Raw genomic sequence first — 15,412 nt, 5'->3', positions numbered from 1 at the left:
TTGGCATATGATACTTTGCTTTTTTTACTACACTATATTATACTAGTGACCTTTTTTGACATGTTGACATTTTTTGGGATGTTCCATGGCATTTTATTCAATGACATTTAAAATGTTATACTATTGACATTTTTTTGGCATGCTATATTATGATATTTCTAAGGCACACTTTAGTATAAAATAGTAGCACAACCACGGATCAGATTTTGACTTTTACCAACAAGTGTTATGGCCCCAGGGTTGCCCTTCATAGTGTGTGTTGTTTCTGTCTGCTGGCTGTTTCTGTCTGCTGGCTCTCTGTCTCCAGGTAGTTGGGGGAGGAGTTGATTAGCAATGCAGCACACCTGAGCAGGCTGATCACAGGACGCAGACCTGCACACTCTGCTCACTCTCTTCCCTGGCCTGCAGACCGCTACAGATTTTCACATTAACACTGAGAAACAGCAGTAAAAGTCAGGTAACGAAATACACTCGTATCAAAATTACTAATTAAAATGTTTGGAACATTATTTGTAAAGGCAGAGATTAATTTAATCTGTAGGGTACTTCAAATTTTTAAGTGTTGTAAACTCTTAATCTGAAGAGTTAAATTGCACTACAGGAGTCAGAAAAAAAGTGGTTTAAGAAGTACGCTAATTACTAGGTTGGAGGTAGAACTGTTAATTATTATAAAACGAAAATACTAAAGCAAATCTGTTTGAAAAAAGACCACACTGCACGCCTGCACTGTTGAAAAATCTGTATTTATTAATGATTTACAAAAGGCTAAACATGAAACCATTTAAATGATTCAGTTCATTTTGAAACCTAAAAAGGATTTGTTGTTGTTGTTGTTGTTGTTGTTGTTGTTGTTGTTGTGGGGGGAGAGGAGACAGTGTAGTGTTTTTACAGGTCAGTTATTATATCAGCATCTTATCTCATCATGTAGAATGTGTTTTAGTGGAGGCTCCTGGAGAAAAAAATTAAATAAATCCACACACAGGATGGAGTCAAACTGCAGAAGAGAGATACATGTGAAGCTTCACTATTTTTTTTTATCTTTTGTTTTTAAAACTGGGGGGATACACCGGGATTTGAAGTGTGTTCCTTTTAGCAGAGCAGCAGTGTTTGTCAAAGTAATGATAATAATTGTGTGTGTATATATATTTGTACAATCACAATTCTGTCACCTTGACTCCAGTCCAAAAAAATAAAAAAAAATTTAAAAAAAAACCCCAAACTACAGCTGGTGTAAAAACAGAACACTTTTCTGTCTCTAATGCCAAAAAACACGGATTATTAACACAGTACAAGAGGTCCCGAATGTAATTCACTTCTCAAAACGGTTTGCAGATACATAGTTAATATTAAAAACGAAGTTTTTTGTGCAAGTATGTTTTCCCACAAGGTTTGAAATAAGTATCTGTAAAGCAAACACAGGCTTTAAGATTAATTTCTTTTTCTTTTTTATTTTGAAAACCAACATTAATCACATTGTGAGAGAAAGAAATCCTTTTTCTACCTTGAGTTTTACAATCAAAATAATCTCACACAACTCTGCAAAAAAGATTAGATTTAAAAGTAAATAAAATTAAGAGTTACGCCAGATGGGGGTGAAACATTTAAAAATTTAACTCCACTGACAGTGAGGAGCAGCAGGGAGGCAGTCCAAAATTTAGTGTTTGGGAGTTGGATTTTTCTGTCACCAAAATGCTGTTAAATCACATTAGTTTTGAAGTTTTTATTGTTTGTTTGTTTATTTATTTATTTCGAACACAAGCCTGGCAGGTTTCTACAGTAGTAAAAGAGTGAGACAGTTGTGGACCCAAATATTTACAGTAATGTTGTGCACTTAAAGTTCCTTCTCAGGACTGTACGATCCTCTTTTGGAGAATCTTTCAGAGTTTATCTAAAATGTCACAAAATAAAAATAAAAAAAAAAAATTTCCATGCTTTCTTGCTACGGAATGAAATAACAGTGTTTTCACTCACTGAGAATTTAATTTAAAAAAAACAAACAAACAAACAAACAAAAAAAAAATGGTCTGGAGCTCAATTATGGGCATTTCTGCTGGCAATTAAAAGTGTGAAAACAACATGATGCAGAAAGAGAGCACTAAAATAACACCGTAAAATTGTTTCTCAGTGAACTATTTAAAAAAAAAAAATTAAAATGAGAAAAAACCTTTCTCCATCCCCTCGCCCCAAGAACCATTTTATAAACAAAAATATATCCCCCTTTGTCGTGTGATTCTCAAATTTTCACTAGATACAATTAAAACTTTTGTACAGTGCTTTATCATTATATATCTTTGACAGACCTTAACGAGGGGAAGAAATTTTTAAGCCATAAATGTCTCTCCTGTTGCAACGATATAGCTACGCCAAAAAAGTGAATGGTCCAGTTATTCAATGATTAAAATAAAAAAAAAGAAAGGGGGAAAACAACACATACAGGAGGAGAGTTTTTATCCCAGGAGCACCTTAACGTTACCATGGTGATGTCGTTGTTAAGGTGGTGCTGGGAGGTGGAAGGCTCGGGCTCTACTACTTGGTATTGAGCTCGTTCTCCAGCTCCATGAGTTTGCGTGAAGCCTTGACCTTGTTGGAAACCTCCTTCCCCTGAGAGAAGAGACGCTGACGCTCCTTGAAGGTCAGACTCTCCGGAGCGCCGCTGGGGATCGAGTTCTCCTGCTCCTGACTGCAACACACAGACACATACAAAAATGCAAGTTATATCAAATCCTGGAATGTATCAAGTACATGTACTCAAGAATAATCGGAGGTACTGTACTTCAGTGTTTTCCTAAACGTTGCATACAACACATTTTAAGAGCAGTCCCCTTTTAACATATGGACGTATCTTTGGGTCAGTGAATGCAGCTTTTTTTATTTCCAAGCAGCAATTTAAGGAGTTTGAGTAGCAGGTCAGATAATTGTTACCTCGATCCCATCAGGGCCAATCAGACTGATGGATAAGAGCAGCTGCTGCTACAAAAGAAAACTTTAAGACCCAGTGCTATGAATGATTAGGTTTCACTTTCACAGCGCCTGGCATTATACTGCTCCGTCTGTGCCCAGAGTACAGTCAGTGATCCGGGAGTGTGGTGCAATGCATAAGCAAATACGTATGTATATATATTAGTATTCCAAAAGCGCTCCAAAAATATATTATCAATAGGTAGTAGCAGATGTTTTAATCGTGCCGGGCCGCCACAAATAAATTAAATTGTGGAAAACCCTAAACAGCTTTAACAATGTGAAGTTATACTAAACAAAAAACACAAAAAAACCTACTTGAATTTAGAGGGGATACAGAATGATACAAAGTGAGCCACAAAAAACACCGTTCAAAATAAGCACCACCTTAACTACAACGGTAAAGTCCTGCTCTTACACGTATGTGCTAATTATCTACTGATGTAATACATGTTAGTTACAGTCAGAGGGATTATATTTCTACATTTAGCACTTTAACTTAAATACTATCAGTACATTTGCCTGATTATACTCACATACTTAATATTTTCACGGCAACATTTTCAGTGCAGGTTCTGAATTACAGTTCAACTCATCTCACCCAACACCATATATAATAAAAAAAACCATGGATAAAAAAAGTCAGAATACAGAATAATAAAGTGACTGAATCTCATTTCATATTGTAACAAACTGGCAGCTTAACACTCGACATACAAAGAGGTCCCTTCATGCATTGTGCACCATGCATGAGACGTGTCTTTGAAATGTGGTTTGTTTATCGAAGTCTTAGTAAAAAATATGTTTCTGACTCTTCTTAAGGATACTGTTTAACTGTTAGACACATTGACCAGTGTTTCATACAGAATTAGTCCTTCAACTAAAAACAGGTAACAGAAAAAGTGTCACCTCTTTGTCCATTTGTCCCGCGGGTCGTTGTATACTTCTCCTGATCCTACAACTCCTGCTGAGTTTCCAGTGTACGAGTTAAATCCTGTCCAAGGTTCAGGAGTCACACAGAAGACAGACAGAACAGATAAATAAGAGTCAGTATCTTTGATATTTCAGCTTTTGTCATCTAAAAACATCCGAGACAGAAGCTGCTGGCTGTCAAAGGTCTCTGGCACCGACCCCCCATTATAATGAGACATTTGGGCATTTTAATCACACAGAAACCTTGTGAAAGACGGCAAATTATTTTCCCATGACAGTATCGATTATTGACCAGAGACTCTGGGCGCCAGCAGCTTCCTCAGTTGACATCACTTCATTTCCCACAGACCAGCCTGAGCAGAAGGAAGGAAGGGAATGGGTTCTGGAGAAGCATTAAGGCAGAAACAATCAGATCTCATTAAAGTAGAGCAGCGAGCCGAGAAAAGAGAAAAAGAGAGCGTTGAAAAAGCTGTTAGAGGGCCATTCCAAAGCAGCAAAAATGGTCTGTGGTCGTGTTGGTGGGATCTGAGACTGAGGTCACCGTCAAACATCTGTTTAGTTTCTGAGAGTTTTATGTTTTGCCGTTTGATTCTGTATCGAGTAGGATTTACAAAATATATGGATTCAGGAAATTTAGCATATAAATCAAGCCATATAGTGAAGAAAAAAGCCCCTGTATAATTGTTAAAATAACTAACCTGGAGGGTGACCCCAACCTCTGACCTCTAAAGGAGACGTTAATCAGTTGGCCCATATGTCCCTGTGTCTTTTCTAAATCCAGCATTGTCCAGCAGAGCGAGACGCAGCCGGAGTCGGATCTGCCTGAGTGGTTCATGATTATGTGACGCAGGAGTCTGCAGAGCTTTATATCCAAATAAAATATTACAGCAGGGAAAGAGAACTATTAGTTCGATCCTGCTGATTCAAGGTCACATAATCCTTTAGGTATAAGTGATATTTTATATTCTAATCCTTTGTCAACAAATCCCATAAAAAGAACAAAACCTATAATGAATTGATCACGTAAAGGAAAATAAATGTGCATCGAGAAAATTGGATACTGCCAATTACTTTGATAAACATTTAATGAGTTTTTTGGATGTGTGTGTGTGTGTGTGTGTGTTAATTTCTGCACTGGGTACTTTTACTTGTAATACTTAAGTACATTTTGGCTGATTATACTTACCTTTACTTAAATGCCATTTTCATAGGGTGATATTAGTTCTTTCACATAAGTAAAGGATCTGAGTAATTCCTCCATCACTGCTAATGTAGGAAGTTATTTGGGGTGTTTGCAAAGCTCAGAAAATGCTCATCAGCTCCTTTAATCATTATTGTATATGAAACACATTTTTTAAAGGTAACTGTTTGGGCCACTGTGATGGACGTGCTAACACATTCTTATTTGGTCTTTTTATGGAACTAGTTGACAGACAGAAAATACAGAATAATGTCAGCCTCAGTGACAACATGTATTTGCTTAACGGGAATGAATCAGAGTTATGTGTTTAAACTGAGAAAAAAAACCCTGCAGACTCTCTTTGTGGCACAATATTTCACACCACAGGTTAAGAGGAATCACTGGATCCAAACAGTAAAGTTGAGTTCTTCCCTGTTGTGCTAATGAATAAAAACAGTGGTTGAATACTTCCAGCTGACTGCTGGAAGAAAAACAACTTAGAGTCCAAATATACCTATACCTCGTGTTTCAGATGACATGGAAGGGGCTGTTGGTACAGCTCAGATGCAGACACAGTGACAGGGTGTGAACCCACATGGATTCATCCAGCTGGCAGCTCCTAAGCCCCTTTATTCTTTGGGTTTTATAACGCGAAAACAGAGAGGGAGAGATCTGAAGTGTAGTTTGGGACGAGATCAAGCCGGGTCCCACTTCAGCCTCTAACCACACATACACAAACTGGCAGAGAACAAAGTAACCACAGAGAATCGAGCCATGTTCAAGGCCACGCACATTCCTCTGTGGAGCCAAAAGAGATGGAAAATTATACTTAGGCGCTGCGAATGAAAAATCTCCAGATTCACAAAAAAAGTCACAGATTCTCAAAGGTTGTGAATGTTTTTCTTTGACTCTGGTTCAGTTATCTTGGAGGCCAGCGGAGTCTGAAATAAACTCTTTGTTTTTTATTTTTCTGCAGCAACACACATTTTTTGTCAGAACATCTGTCTCTGGGGATAAATTGAATTTATTCTTCTTTTGTAGCTTTCTCCAGTTCATGCACCTTCTGAGCCAAACGGGTGTCAGTGTTGCTTTTTATTGTGATTTTAATATAAAAACACCTAGGTTCCGAGAAAAAGACACATTTTTTATTCAAGCTTCTGGAGCTGCCAGCTGATCAAATCACACTCATTCAAGTACATTTTGGAGATTAATTTGTCAGGGAAGCCAGAGACTCAGGTGCCACGTGATCACCTGAACCTGCCGCAATGCCCTGTGGGAGTTGTAGTCAGGTTTAGTAAAGCTGCAGCGTTAGACAGCAGAGACACAGACTGACGGGATGAAGGACAAGCCAGATCAGCTGACAGAGCCGAAACAGGTAGACGACAAGCACAAACAGGGAGACAGTTAGACCGCAAGGGCAGATTAACAGACAGAGAATAAAGTGGGGAAAAAGAAGCAAATAAAGGAGAAATAAAGGCAGCAGCCTGGTGGAAGCTACGCACAGGACAGCCAGTAAAAAGCAATAGACATCAAGCCAGTTACTGGGGTGAGCCGCTGGCAGCCAGAGTGCAGTATGCTGTGTTCATGATGCATGTGTTTGGTGTGAGAGGCGGTGAGACATGCAGATTTCAGATTTTATTTCTGAGGGAGGTGGAGGCGTGGTTGGGGGTAGGGGTGGGGGTGGGGGGGGTGGTTGGGGGAGGTAAGTGGGACATTAGTGGGATGTTTTTTCTGATTGGAGTGAAAATGCAACAGTTGTCCATGAGGTCCTGGATGTGTTTTAGTGTTCAAAAGGCAGCGAGGGTGGAGGAGTTTTATTTTAAAGGTGCAGGCAGCTGTTTCCTCGACCTCAGGCAGTGATGACATTCAAACTGTGCTGCATTTGTAGCTCTGTTTGTCTGTGGACGTTTTAATAGCTTCACTGAGCCTTCATATGAAGTCGCGTCTGCTTGTGACCAAATGTCGATCAGGCTCCGAGTCATTTGACATTTTTCTGTAACAATAGGCTTTTTCTGGCGACTTCCTTTGATAATTATAAACATTTCCTTTTGTCACAAGAAGTCAAAGGTTTCAAATGTTAATGTCTAAACGGAAGCAGCTGTGCAAAAAAAATAAAATAAATAAAAATCTTAAAAAATTGGCAACTTTTTAGACGTCAATAAGGATTGGATCTGGTCAAAGAATAAGTAAACATTAATACGAATCTGACCGCACATTTAGTGCTAGCATTTTGAACTGAAACAGTTTTTCATACTGAAACAATGTGCCAAAATCCAGCATCCTAGTGGGTATTGAGGGTGAAAAAAGGTGCTTCCTAGGTGGTATTTTGTCTTATTTTTTTGGGGGTTTCAGATCAGGGTGAAGACAAGAACATGCAAGTCAGATTGTGGACGATGGATGAGGGATATGTTAAAATAAAATGAGAAAAATAATAATCCAATTTCATGTTTTAATTTTTAACTCTGACTGCTCACTCTGTGGGTCTCTGTGCCACCTAGAATTTGAGAGCCGCATCATCTGATGCGTTATCAACATGCACATTAACTGTGGAGATGTGCTGCTCATTATTAGGGGAATCAGCAAAAACATTTATTAAATGGTATTTCCTAAATTATCTTTGTTTTAATATGCAATATCTTAGATTTACATTTATGAAATGTCCCAAAAAATCACTTTAAATGTACTACTTAACCAAATGTGCACATTGGAGATCTGGTTCAATAGTGGATCCTGAAAATCAGCACTGTGCTTCTGACACATTTTGGTCGAAACTGAATATTATGTTAAATATCTGGCTCTGATTAATATTTGTGAGAAGTTAATTTAAAAGCTCTTTCATTTCAAAAAGTTTTAAAACAGTAAGGCAGCACAATATTTCAGCATAAAAAAGAAAGCATTAAAGAAGTAAATGTAATTTAATTCGTCTAACCATCCCTTAGATTAGACTGAGGTAAAACCATATAAGGACATGCTGAGAGCTTCTAGACAGCTGCCAGTTGACTGCAGCATGACCCCTCCACAGTCAGATACCGCTTTTCTACAATGAGCCCTTTTGAAGAAAAGCCATGATTGGTATCCTGACAAAACATCTGACCTGGATAAACCAAGAAAAACAGCTGTTTAATATCTGAGCTATGTGAAGAAACACTGCTTGACAAATAGGTTTTTTCTAGTTGTGGCACAAGCATGACCTTTAATATCTTGTGTATAAACAGCTGTGATGGATAGCTGCCACTAGGAGGCACTGTGGTTTCAGAAGACTGAGTTATGAAGAAGCTGAGTTTGATCCAGCCTGACAGCAAGAAGATTTTTTCAAACATCCACAGACAAAGAAGCGGCCTTTCACTCAACACACTGCTGCTGTGTGCGTTTTGGCATGTTTATGAAATGATTTAATCGGGTGATTGATGGGTTGTGTAAAGCCAATGGTGTGTCTCCTTCCCTTTAAAGCCAACACCGCTAAGCAGAGCCACGGGGCAGGAAGGGGGCGGGCGGGCAGACTGACGGCTGTGGCCTCGCCCCCTCGGGTCCCAAGCAGCAACAAACCAGACATAAAGGAGGCGGCGAGCGACAACACCAACAGTACTATGATTGGCTCTGATGGGTCTCAATCTGCAGCGAAAAGTGGTGGCGTGATTATCGATTGCTTTTTCTGTTCACTAGTGCTGATCGAGGGTTGGGGGGTTTGATTGGAGGAAGATGTGGAAAAATTACTGGAGGAGGTGTTTAAACAAACCAACATAAAAAAAAATACAATCTGATTTCCTCAAAGAGAGGGAGGGAAATTTCCACATGAATAAAACATAAAGTGATGAACGGAGGGACTGACTGACGACAAAAAAATTTGGACAAACATGTAAAGGAAGGAAAAAAGTAGACGGTGGAAATGAAAAGGCCTCTCTACTGAAGGTCAAAATAAAGACAAAGTAGCTCTAAACTATGAAGGAGTGGGTAGTAAATGAAGAGATGAGTGGATGAGAGGGAGGTGCGGGAGCTGTGGAGGGCGCCGTGGCGAGCCTGACTCCTCTCTCCTCTCTCCGGGTCTACCTTTAAAGCCTCCTGGGGGCATGGAGCTGGGTTTGGCAGGAAGGGGGGGACCTGTACTGTTGGAGTTGTTGACTGGCGGCTGGAACGAGCCAGACAGGAAGATGCCGTCAGAAAGAGGGCGGGGCTTGCGCGCAGTGGGCGGCGGCTGAGGCCTGCTGTGATTGGGCGAGGCGGAGGCCGGGAGGTCGCCATACGACTTCCTGGTCGCCGACAGCTTCACCTGACCTGATTGATTGCCGCCGCCGCCACTCCCTGCTTTGGTGGCTTCCTCCTCGTCCTCGTCCTCCTCGTCGCCCGCGTAGGAGACAAACTTGGCGGTGTAGAGTGTGTCGGGGGAGGCGACCTGGGTTTTGAGGTAGGAGGTGTTTCTCTGTGGGGGGGGTGGGGGGGTGTTAGTAGGGTTGTGGGGGGCGGGGGGTTGGTAATCCCGGGGCTACTACACTCGCCTGGAGGCCGAGCGGCGCCGGCAGCACGAGGAGGCAGAGAGAAAGCTGCTGACGCCTGACGAGCCGGCCGGCCTCCAGGCGAGTGTAGTACTCCTCCTCTTGTCTCCTCTATGGGAGGGACAACCTGTTAGTAAGCTCCACTCTCACTGGCTCTCACCTCAGCAGTGGACACTAACTAGCCAATCAGCTACAGATACTAACAGCTGGGGAAATATTCAACTAGACAAAAAGCTCCACGACCCCTGCCTCTACCACAGGAACACCTACATCTGTCCAGCACTATTCTTCTGGGCTGAACGTCACCTGCTCTAACCGGGCTGTCTAACCATACCCAAAGATCTGACACAGAACAAAGACCAAGTCCACCATGTCGACTAATTTAACAGAACTGAAGTGAACTGGTCCTTGATCAGGGACATCATTTAAAAAAATGGTCTGATGATCAAACATCATCTTAATCAGTGTCTTAACCCTTTGAAACCTGAGCAAATTGGCTTGATTTCCTTCAAAAACATGGGAAAAAACATCATTAGTGAATAATAAGCAGCATTATTTTATTTAAAGTTTAATCTGGATAAGTACTTATTCAAATCAACTTACTTGGATTTAATTAATTAATCATTTGGTATATGAAGAGTCAAAAACCACACCAAAAACACAGCTGTTTTAGCCTCCTAAAACAACTTTATATGGCTAAGAATTAATTTACATGTCAGAATAAATCCAAAACAGTTTTATAAATGTTGCCCATGAGTTGAACTCAACCTAACTGGTTTTCCACAAAAACAAATTGGTCCTCCTGCTGACTGCCCAAATATGTTGTATGTTTACAAGAACGTCAAAGTCATTCAACCAAACCATAAATCCACTCTGACTGGTCTAACAACTCCACCAATCTGACAAAATACTGGAAGAAGAACCTGTTCTAACTGGTCCACACTACCTGAATACTTGGTCTGACACTTGGCAACTGAAGTACCGTGAACTAGTTTCCCGGACCACCCTGTCCAACGCCATCTCCCCTTCCCTCAGCATTGTGGGAGTTTACGCATGTGTTCACAAACTATGTGTCCATATGTGCCTCAGGTTCTCTGCGTATCCTCAGTTTATACTATTTGGTTTGTGGGTAGTTTTTTGACTCGAGCCCACCCTGTCTCCGCTGGCCTGTGATGTTATACATGTATCTACGCTGGAGGAATGTGTTTAGATTTCTGGGTTTGGAGCTTGACCAGCTGCTCCGGGTCACATTTTGCTCAATGTCGATGCTTCTGATGTCAGATTATCTTCAGGGGTTTTTTTTGTGTTTTTTGGTCCGTTGCATGTTGTCGAGATCGTGTATTTCCTCAAAAGCATAACCTCTAGTGCTGTGGATGTCTCCGAGCTGCTTTTGATGGTTGAATCAGCCCAGTTGGAATCTGAAGAAACTGGGAGGGATTAGTGGGTGTGTGGGTTTGAATGAGTGGGTGGCTGGGTTTCTGAATATGTTCAGTATGGATGGCTGAGGGCGGGAGCGAGGCACACGGGTAGGTGTAGATTTCTGTGTGTGTGTGCATGAAGTGAATGTAAAGCATGTGGTTTTTTGGGGAAAAGTGGGAGGGTGGGCGGCATTCCCTAAACAAAGTTTTTCTGAAGCGATGCTGGATGGAAATGGTCACAAAAACTTAAATTAAAAACTCAACAAAACCATAACAGCTTCCCCCGAAAAACTCAAACAACTGAACTTCCTGACACACATCGACAACGACGACAACAAGATGGGAGTCCCATGCTTGAGGTGGGTGGGAGCACATTACATGACACAGCAACACGTCACATAGGGTGGGGGGGGGGGTTGCACAAGATGAGGACATGCAATTGGACATCTTTACGATAAACAAACATCAGATTAACAGTGAAACCACCTTAAAACAACATCTCTTTCTCAAAACCACAGTAGTTTTAAATGTCTCAATGGAAAAAATCACTGAACTATTTAAGTTAAACCCTATCTGAGATACTTTTCACTTGGTCTCTTCTACCTTTCTAGTCTGAGCAAATAATGAAGTCTGTCCTGTAGGAGCTATACAAAGAGGCAATATTGTAATATAAATTTAAAAAATGTTTGAGGTTTTTAAACAACCAGTGGTGTGATCGGTGGTCTACAGTTCACAGGACAAATGCACCAAAATAATGACGTCATGGTGAAGTCAGTGGACGTGATACAATGATATAAAACACTGAATATGTTTGATTTAACACATTAGACAGAGATGGGTGGGTGGACAGCAAATCAGACTACTGGTCATTTAAAAACTCCAAAGTGCAAAATAATGCCAAATTTAAAACTCCACCTATTAGGGGAACAATAGATCTTGTCAAATTAGCTGAGAGCTCTACAGTATATGAACAAACATCAATTCAATACAGCTGAGCATAAGATCTCTTTGTTTAAAGCAGTTTTGTGTTACAGATTTAGTTTCAGATGACTCCCAATTGATTCTGCATTCATTAACCTATAACACAACATAAAAATTAAAAACTTAAATCTGTTTTCAGTCAATTAAGTAAATTAAGCTTTGGTGCAGAATTAGTCGCCATTTAATCTATTTTAAATTAAATCTATTACACAAAGTGTGGATCAGGTGAGATGATTTGAAGTTGCTGTACATCCTAAGGTAGGACCAATATTTTCATATTACATTGGATCTTTTTTCCAATCGATATAAGCAAATAAACATCATGTACCCCTCATATGATGGAAGTGAGGATTTAAATCAGGATTTATTATGTAGCCAAACCGATGACACAATCAATGCAATCTGCCCAGGAACGTCTTTTGACAGATTTTATCTTTTTTTTTTTTGGCCTTAATTGATTTCAACGCATAATAAAACCGCTAAAAATGAATAGACCTTAAATTTAATTTACTTTTTTCCAGCAATACAAGACTAAAGGTGTAAAAACGACAAGTTGTGGTTCTCCAGGGGGTAATGTGCCTGACAGTCTCTTAAAAGCAAATAAGCATATTTGTCCAAAATAAGACATTTCCTCATTTTCCAAGTTATTTTAACTTCACACAGTTATCTAAACTCTTTGGAGGTTAATCAATCTGTTTATGCGACACAATTTGATATTCACTTAGTGCCAATACTCAAAATTTCATAGGTCTAACAGAGGACTGTACTGCAATAAAATGCTTTTAAGGGGCCCTACAAGGTACTGACAGCAAGATACTAAAAGAAAACTCATTGTGGTCCAATCCTGATAAAACTTACTAAACACCCTACAATCAGTGATTTTCATTAACTCCCATAGGTTTAAAGCAAACAAACCGACCTTCTCCTCAGCCTCTCGTTTGGCCTCCTCCCTCCACCTCCTCTCCTCCTCTTGCTTTGCTCGCTCCTCTGCCTCCCGCTTACGAATCTCCTCCAGCTGCTGCTTACGCCGTCGCTCCTCGTCCTGCAACTGATCACACACACAGAGCAACATGCCAAAAGGCACGCACGCAAACAAAGAAACAATTAGTACAAAATGAATCGTGTGCCATTTACACACAAACTCTGAGAACATTTCCACATCCAGTGACTCTGTTTGACTGCTCGGACACTAATGTACACTGACATGTTGAGTGTAATGTGAGGTAGGTTTGATATATCTCACAGGACTGCTCCAGAGGAGAGGAGCAGTGTGCACTGCAAACACACAGCACAGGCAGACATACACATACACATACACCCACACGCACGCACACACACACAAGCACACACACACACACACACTGCTGAACATGCAGACACAAACCACAACATGCAGCAACAACAACAACAACAATAACAAGCCAGAAACCAAAAAGACAGCCCCTCTTTTAGCTACTTAAGGTGCGTTTGATTTTCTTCCAAAACGTGCCCATGAAAACATCAAAAGGTCCCGCTGAGCAGGCGAGGAAGAATAAATCAAGCTTACCTGGAGTAACTGCAAGCTTAGTGGGCTGCTGCAGAAATGTTCTGATCCCAACACAAACCCAGTGAAATATAATGACACAAAAAACAGACAGACTCCTTCTCTGGGCAGGATGGTGGTTAAAGGGTCATTTCAACCAAATTATAAAACAACAATTTTTTTCACTTACCCATTGAGGCATCTATCTAGGATATACTGTATATTATAATATCATAGTCTATATTGGTTCTATGTATATTATCTAATTTTTAAAAAAAGAAAATGTTTTTTTAAGGATATAAAATATAATAATCTCATATTCAGTTGGTTTTGTGGATATAGATGTTTCGTAAAATATTTATTAACTTTTCATATGTCTTTATTCTATACATTTATCTATTATTTATTTTGTTTTTTTATGTTTCTTTTTTTAAAAAAAAGTTTTACTGAATGTTTTTCTGAATTACTTTTTTATTAAAATGATTTGAATTTATTTCAGATGATTATTTATATAATAATATTAACAATAAATACATCCTCATTGTTATTGTATAAAATACATAATAAAATCTAAAAAAAAATTAAGGAAGTGCTTAATCTGTGTGAACTGGCAGCACCCAAAATGATGTCAAGAGATTAAAAACAAAGGCAAATCGTTAAAGACTGTTGCTTTGTTTTACTCAAGATATTTTCCCTATATGTAATTTTTTTTAATTCACTTCTGTGATTTGTAATACAGGCAGAAATCTCAGATATGGAAATAAAACAAAATGTATCTGTGGGATAGAGAACACACAGACTAAGTGAGAAAATATGTGTTTTAGTTTCAGTTGAATAGACCCGTTAAAGAAAGAACACAAAGAGGCTCAGCTGGTCACACACAGATGGATGGATGGATGGATGGGTGGGTGGATGGATTCATGGACACCACAATGTCATGATTTGGCCCTGTGTAGGCAGCGCTGGGGGCTCACAGGACTATCATGCATGGATCTCCACATGGTCGCCCCCTGTGATGCATTCAGCCATGCAGGCGCCACCTCCATATGCACTCAAAACATCACTGCTGACAAGAACCACAACAACCTCAGCCGTGCTCCTCTAACAGCATGTAAAGGTTTGTTTAATGATTTGGAAACACCAGTCTTTCTTCACTGGTAAGCAGCAGCTTAACTCGCCGTGTCCCCCCCCCCCCCCAGCAGTTGTTTTGAGTGGACAAAGAGATGGACAGCTTCCCCAAGCCAAACAACACTGAGCGTCCCAGGACGGCCTCTCCATGACCGGCAGCTCTTTAGCTAATCATGGCACAAGCCCTGCCTCCGACCCCAGACCCAACCCCCAAATGACACGACGACAGTAGTCCAGATGGGTGGGGAGAGACAGATAGGAAACACGGGCAGGTGGGCAGCCCAGACAGAAAACAGGAAGTGATGTAAAGGGCAGGGAGAGGATACTCGTCATTAACAGGAAGAACATACCAAGTCTAGAACAGAGATAGCTGGGACAGCATTCTGCTGCTGAAGAAGAAGAAGACAATATAGTGTAAGAGAGAGGGGCAGAGAGGGAGGGAGGTAGAGGAAAATACCCAAATACTGTAAAGGAAGGTGTGAAGGAGATATCAATAAAACTACATTAGAAAAAGGAAGAGGAGGGGGAGGTAGGAGAAGGAAACTGAGGAGTAAAATAGAAATAAAAGAAGGGAGGGGGAGGACATACAGTAAATGAAAACATTATTTTTTTCTCCATTTTGCTGATTAGTGGCTCCTTAATCCACTACATCCAAATCTACATGAGGACTGCACATCACTTCATAAAATATAACTCACAACATTAATCATTGATTTTATTCCATATTTTAGCTCCTTAATGCATTTTTAAAATATAATTTTATTTGTCCTTTGTGAATAAGCTGTTCGTAACTATTCATTGC

The 15,412-nt window shown here is 40.1% G+C and overlaps 1 protein-coding gene across 1 annotated transcript in view; it reads right to left on the bottom strand.

Annotated features, from left to right (window-relative positions):
• Window positions 1-727: 727 nt before the first annotated feature.
• afdna (afadin, adherens junction formation factor a) overlaps window positions 728-15,412 on the bottom strand; it is a 118,383-nt gene continuing 103,698 nt past the window's right edge. Inside the window, 5 exon segments of the mRNA XM_042503257.1 lie at window positions 728-2,680; window positions 3,868-3,952; window positions 9,119-9,551; window positions 9,553-9,672; window positions 12,880-13,008. Of these exon segments, the coding sequence (XP_042359191.1) occupies window positions 2,527-2,680; window positions 3,868-3,952; window positions 9,119-9,551; window positions 9,553-9,672; window positions 12,880-13,008 (921 nt within the window). The 3' untranslated portion in view covers window positions 728-2,526.

The sequence above is a fragment of the Plectropomus leopardus genome, chromosome 16, assembly GCF_008729295.1.
Source record: "Plectropomus leopardus isolate mb chromosome 16, YSFRI_Pleo_2.0, whole genome shotgun sequence".
In the NCBI taxonomy this organism is placed as follows: Eukaryota; Metazoa; Chordata; class Actinopteri; order Perciformes; family Serranidae; genus Plectropomus; species Plectropomus leopardus.
This window is presented reverse-complemented; position numbering and strand designations above follow the sequence as displayed.